At 38.9% G+C, this 7,005-nt stretch overlaps 1 protein-coding gene across 2 annotated transcripts in view; it reads left to right on the forward strand.

Moving 5' to 3' along the window:
* The window catches only part of EDNRB (endothelin receptor type B), a gene marked incomplete in the record, with an annotated part of 20,468 nt that extends 13,963 nt beyond the window's left edge, over positions 1-6,505 (forward strand). For both annotated transcript variants that reach the window (XM_034758284.1, XM_034758285.1), the window contains 2 exon segments: positions 862-970; positions 2,436-6,505. In XM_034758284.1, the coding sequence (XP_034614175.1) occupies positions 862-970; positions 2,436-2,567 (241 nt within the window).
* Between the last annotated feature and the right edge of the window lie 500 nt (positions 6,506-7,005).

Genomic DNA, 7,005 nt, shown 5'->3' on the forward strand with positions numbered 1-7,005 from the left:
TCCCAAAAAGCCGGACATGTCCGGGAAAATCCGGACGTATGGTAATCCTACTGATGATAAATACAATCCTTTACTTACCTCAAAGTTCAAGACTGACCATGTCATTCTCAGGATCTATATGTGAAGGGATCTGTCTGCCTCAGTGGCAGCATTCCCCCACCTGCTTCCCCAGAAACCTACAAAGGGCATTCTGCCAGTCCAGAGATCCATGCAGAGAGACAGGATAGGCTGGGTTTGGGGTCAGGGAGATGCATATCATCCCCTCATTGCTGCCCTGAGCTACTGGAGAGTGAACTAGTGCAGTCCAAGGCAGAAAGAAGTGCAATTCCCCCTTTAAGGGGAGTTCTTTAAAGAGGAGTCCACTTTTTGCAGAAGTTCCCACAAGACAGCTTCATTGCAGTTGTGTTTTAAGGTTGTGGTGAGGTATGCCAAGGACACAAGGCCTCTACACAGGTGGCCCTAACCCGTGGAATCTATACTGTAGGATTTGTGGGCCTTATTACTGATTCTGGAAGGCAAAAACCCTGCCTCCTCTTCTCTTCCCATTAGAACAACTGGGAATAAATCTCCATGAAGAAAACCTCATGAAGATGTTCTCCTCTACATCTCCCTCCAACTGGTTGGGGTGATCAGGCCCTTTGTAATCACCATAACAAAGAATGAGTCCTACTATCCAAAAATGTGCTATGAGGCAGAATGTTTTCCTCTGAATAACCCATTCACATAGTTTGCCAGCGTTACTGTTACCATACTTGGTAGTAAATCATGTCAGGGTTGAGCCTGATGTTTACAACTGTGACCCTTCGATAAGCATTATCAGGAAGTAGTGTATGAATCACATTTATTTTAATTTTCACACAGCTTTTTTCTTGTATTGGACTACATTGGTATTAACATGGCTTCGCTGAATTCCTGCATTAACCCAATAGCCCTGTATTTGGTGAGCAAAAGATTCAAAAACTGCTTTAAGGTAAGAAGCCATCTAAGACTGCTTTTCACCATGTTAGAAAAACACGTTCTCTCTGGGTGAAATTCATTCCAGGCAGAGGGACATGTGCCACTTAAGCAAGGACTTACCCCTTCAGATTCAAATGGAACTTTAAAAAATGCATAGGCCTAGTACAGGCATTCTGCATAGGGCCTGATCCTGCAAGATGCACCTTGTTCATATGCTGCATTTCACCCTTTGTGCACTATAAATTATTGTCTATTTGCCTTTTTTGAGCTGGATCAAGAACTCACTCAACAGTTTGATGAGGGTTGATAAATCATTTTCTTAGGGCAGTTCAGGAGTGTACTTTTTGGTCTTTATTTCTCTCATACAGAATGAGCCTTAAAACTTCATGAGTCCAAAGACAAATTATTAGGGCTGGCCAGAAAACAATTCTGTTTCATGAAAAGTTTCAAAAAATGTCAAGGTGGAACAAAACAGAGACCTTCAAAAACTTTGTGTGAAAGAGAGCAACCCACCTCAGAATAGCCACGTATTTAGGGCATCTCACCTGGAATGTGGGCGACCTAGGTTCAGTCCCTGTTCTGCAAGTGAGCGCCCTAATTAGCAAGCTACTGGGTTTCCCACATCCCATGTGAGTGCCCTCGTCACCTGGCTATTCTTACATGGGTCTCTAGTTCTTTCCCTCTTTTCTTCCCCTTGCCCCTCTCAGACCAAAAAACCTTGTTCATAACATTTTGGTTTGATGAAATTTCATTTGGTCAAACAAATTACAACCCTCTCGTCTCATTTCCCTCCTCTGATTCTAGAGAATATAATGTCAGATATTAACCATCATTACGTCTTAATGGGATTTTAGTGTTACACTCCAACTTTCTTGTGGTCCTATCTATAATGATGGCCCAATTCTGAAAGCTTTCCCCACTATTGGACCACCCATTGAAATTAAGAGCGTGCAGCATCAGAACAGACTTGTAGGATCAGGCCCTGAGTTTGGAAACTGCTGGGCAGTGGGAGAGAAAAATTCCATGAGGCAGGGAATTCTTCATGGTTTACAAGTTGTCCCCAACTCCCACACACCAATCCTGCATTGGCAGAGGGACTGAATGGAAAAATTTCACTTTCCTACCTTTAGATGAAAGAGAAAGGGGGGGAAAATCACACAATTTTTTGTAAAAATCACAATCACGTGTGAGAGGTACACTCAGGTCTTACAACACCCACAGGTATAAAACTAAAAGAAGGATTACAGGAAGAATGAAAATACATCATCTTTCATTCCATTTCCAGATACATTAAAAATTGCAGGCCACATTCCATCCAGGCTTATAGGGGGCTGCATTTGTTCTTCCCATTGTAAAACAGAGTTATAATGGCCCCTAACTTCTCAGTCAAGCCTGGGTAATAGCAATATTTCAATGCATTGTGCAAAAATGTGCATAATAGAAAGATTTAAAATGATGATTCTTTTTATTTAAAACAGTCATGTTTGTGTTGCTGGTGCCAATCCAAAGACATGCTGTCCCTGGAGGAAAAACAATCCTGCTTAAAGTTCAAAGCTGATGATCATGGATATGATAATTTCCGCTCCAGTAATAAGTACAGTTCATCATAAAAAAATGGATCCTCTGAAATTAATTTCAGTGCCTTTATTTGAGTCTGACTGACAATTGCTGTTATAGATTAAGACAGTAGAACTTTTGAAAAATCTAGTTTTCTGTTTGCACAAAAAGTAAATAAAAAATTGATTGCCCACAGTTACATAACATTCATAATTATGCATGGTATCATTAGCCACTTGCAAAACATGAAGAACAACAGCAGAAACAACTAATTATTAAAGCACTTAAATTCTTTGGAGTCAGCAATTCCAGACCATCCTCACTTCCAGTATATCAGTCATTTGTGTTCATTATAAGCGCCTTAGGAACTAGAGTCACAATTCTTACTAAATAGCAAACAATATCTTTTGTTAGATCAAAGCCAATATTGTATATAACTCAATGTATTATATTTGTAAAGCAGATTGAGTGTCTAAATTGTTTTTAAAAAAATCAAATCCAAAATACTTCATAGCACAGTTTAAACAAACAAACAAACAAACAAACAAAAAAGTACTTTTATCTGGAATGTTACACTACTACTAGCTGAGAACAATACTAACAGGATACAGTCAAGTTAAAAATCACACTTCTGTCTAAATATTTTTACCTACTACTATTACAAGTAACATTTAAGGTCACTACAAATATTGTTCTCTCTTATCAGTTTATTTCATGCATTTGTGGTAGCACTTTTAATAGTCCAGTCCACTGTTTCCCCAGTTATTTGACATAGTGTTTCACATAATAGAGGAGAAAAACATTTTTAAATGGAGGAAAATATGATTGCAGAATCACAAAAATTCTGCACAGTCACTGAAATTAATGATTTTTTAAATTGTTTAGATATCAAGTTTACAGCATCCCTTTTAAATAATGGGCCTTCAAGTAATTGACTGTAGTTTAGCCAACTTTATCTTTCTAGAGATTACAAATGAAATTGATTTCTCATGGGAAAAATCAGAAGCAATCTAAATGATGGTTGGGAAAAAGAACCCTTAATATAGCAGATAGTACAAAATGTACCAGAGGTAGACAAAGCATTTTGGGTTCTAATTGTATTTAGTTCTGCTAGGTCTTTAAGAAAATATTCACAGACTGTACTTAAAAGGCAAATACTACGTCATACGGTAATTCTTGACATTGTTATAAAATGTTTTTTCTTTCCATGTGGTAATAGCATTTGTGATTAGTTTCTACTTCTGTAAATATTTTAGTGAAGTATAATTAAATGTAAAATATTAAAATATGGGCAGGACCCTATAAGAATATAGAGAGATAAAGATGCCTGTGGTAAACATGATGTGTATTGCCAGGAGCAGTTCACATTTTGTGTATGCATGGCAGACTAATGCTTGTCTTTTTAAATATTTTAATCCAAGCAACTCATGCGTTAAATCTTTTGCTAGTACTAGTTACCAATACTAGGATTAGTAAAAGCATGACTCTTTGGCTTTGCATCTCCAATTGATTTGTTGCAGATTCTCCAAAAAAATTAACACATTTCAAGCAGTAAATCATGAGTTTTTCCTACAAATATCAACAGAAAACATTTTGAAAGTGAGAAATGTTTTCAGCACATACCATACTTTATTATAATACAGTATTGGTCAAACTCAGGAATTTTCCTACCTTCCAAATGTCCAGTGTAAGAATTCCTTGTACACCTTGTCCACAAAGTGCCTTAGATATTCTCAGGATAAAAAACAGTTTGAATCAGATCATTAGTTTGCTATTTTCATCACCCTTTGCCCATAAACCCAACTACCATACACTTAACAGAATGAAATACATGGTGGGGTTGTTTCTTTAAACAGAAACACAAAGTAAGAAGTCCTTCAAGATGTGTTCTGACAATTCCTAAAGTAGAAAAATAGTTTTTTGAAGTAAAAATAATTTCTTTTCTTGTGCACAAGAAGTCAATAATTTGACTAGTATACCATGTAAATATTATGAATGTTCAACACACTGTTTATTTTATCAATTTTCACATTGAGACGTGAATTAATGCAAATATACAATTATTTCTGTGAAATGCATTTCATATATTAAAAATGGGTAACCAACTAAATCCTAAATTTGATACTGGTCAGTGTTATTTTCATAAAGCTATATCATTACAATATTGTACATGTATATTATTTTTATTTCTGTTGAAATGTAGCTGTTTTATTCTACAACTGTGTAACATGTTTTTTTTTGTTTTTCCTGGACTAGTTCCTTGTTAAGTTGAACCCTCATGGGCCCAGACATTTAGGTATTGCAGACAAAGGGCAAGTGCACTGCCTAATTTTCAGAACATAATATATACTTAATGGAAAACTTTTTTTTTTAATTTCCAGTATTTACAAAACAGTATTTTTTCCAGCAACTATATTTTTCCTGTAATAACAAAACCTGCTGCTTACATGGGTTAAAAAAAAATACAAGGGAAAACACAAGAGAATCTGTGTTCTAGCTAGAAACTAAGATATGAAGGATGGGATTTTCAAGAGTGCTCAGTGTTGGCAAGTCAATGGAAGTTTAACTATTGGCTTCCGTAAGAGAAGTTAGGCCACCACTTGGAGCTTTTAAAATACCCATCTGAAATTTGCTACCTGTCCTATCATCCTTGAATAAATAGTAAATGCAAAACTTGTTTTCAAGGATGAGGAGTTATCTAGATTAGTGATGAGGTAAAAGGGAGTGAAATTGGCTCTGGTGTAAAGATCTAGGCTGGCAGACATCTCATGTATCCTCTATCAGCCATATGGGGCACCTGTACTCCATTAGGTACCATGGAAAAGGTCTGTGCACTATCCCAGAAGAGCCTGACATAGCAGGCCAACATGACAGGGAGCCAGAGAAAGGATCCTAGATTCCTCAGCCCTGGTACCCTGTGCAATGGCCACAGAGCGACTTAAAACTCTATTTCAATCCCTAGGCTAGATTAACAGCCTCAGAGGGGCCTATCGTGGGCGGTGGGTGAACCCCCATTCGGGGAGGCTAACCCACCAGCCCTGCCCCTTCTGCCCACAGCACCCCCCTCCCCATAGCTAGAGCCCCGAAGCCCTCCCACCCCCAGTGCCTGGAGGAGCCCTAGCCCAGCCACTCCAAGCCAGTGACCAGGCCCAGGGCCAGCTCTACCATTTTACCGCCCTAACTGCCAAAGCAAAAAAAAAAAAAAAAAAAAGCCACCCGGACTGAGCGGCCCCAAGAATGGACGGAATGCCGCCCCTTAGCATGTGCTGCCTCAGGCATGTGCTTCCTCTGCTGGGGCCTGCAGCCAGCCCTGACCAGGCCAAGCCCTACGCCACCAGCCAGCCCCAGCACTGGGTCAAGCCGCTGGCCTGAGCACCAGCCGCTGGCAAGCCCAAGCTCCAGACCGCCAGCTAGAGCTGAGCTGCCAACAGCTTCGGGGGTGGGGAGGGGGAAGAGAGTGGTGGGGCCTCAGGGCGGAACATGGATAGGGCCATGGCCTGGGGTAGAGCAAGCTTAGCCTGCCCTGGCCTTTGATACCAACCACCCAGGGGGCTACGCAGGAGCTTTGTGCTTTGGCCATGAGTTAGCAGGTGGCTTTCACCTCCTCATCCTCTCTGTACTCCACCCACATAGTGCTTTATGTGAGTGAAGTAGGTTTCATGCTGGGTGAATTGCACTGATACACTGGTACTGCATTTAGGAAAAATCAAATGCAAATGCAGTGTTAGTATATAGTGTCCATTGTATGTTGTTGGTATTTAACTATCCCAAACAGCTTTTAATAGACACATGTACTGGCTATACCAAGACACAGGTGGTTAGCAGTGGAATGTTGTATGTACCTACATGAAAATGTAAAATCATTTTTTTCTTTATTGTTGTGTATAACCATGTAAAATAATTGCTTTTTATGGTCACTAAAATAGCAACTTTTGTGTTTGCTACAGTGTAAACAAACTGAATTACCAATAAAAATATTTTAGTTGCTTCACTGATGTTCTTTGATCTTTCTTTCTCTACAAACGCTCATTTATCAAGTTGTTTTACAATGAAATTGATGTAAAAAGAATCAAGCATTTCAGAGTTAAACGTCAGTGATTTATAAGAAAGGGTCAGGTTATTCCACTAAATGAATGCTGGAAATGGTTCAGGCTTGAGTACGTGTTGCAAAGTTTTCTAATGTTTGTCTGAAAATCAATCATGCCTGTCTTTGCATTCCCTGTTTTTGCTCAAAAATGTCAATTGCAATCTCTTCCTACATACGCATAAATAGTAATACACTGTCCTGTGTTAGGAACACAGCAAGGTTGAAACTACACAAGAAGGAAAGTTTTACATCATTATCCTTGATGGTGCAGCATTCAAGGTGGAAATATAGCATGCATTTATATGATGGCGGTTTAATATTTTTAGATGTTCCAGGGGTTTACTCATGTTTATAAATTCCTATGCTCACAACTCCTATACTCCCCAAATCTATTTTTTTTTATT

Source organism: Trachemys scripta, chromosome 1, assembly GCF_013100865.1.
Source record: "Trachemys scripta elegans isolate TJP31775 chromosome 1, CAS_Tse_1.0, whole genome shotgun sequence".
Classification (NCBI taxonomy): domain Eukaryota; kingdom Metazoa; phylum Chordata; order Testudines; family Emydidae; genus Trachemys; species Trachemys scripta.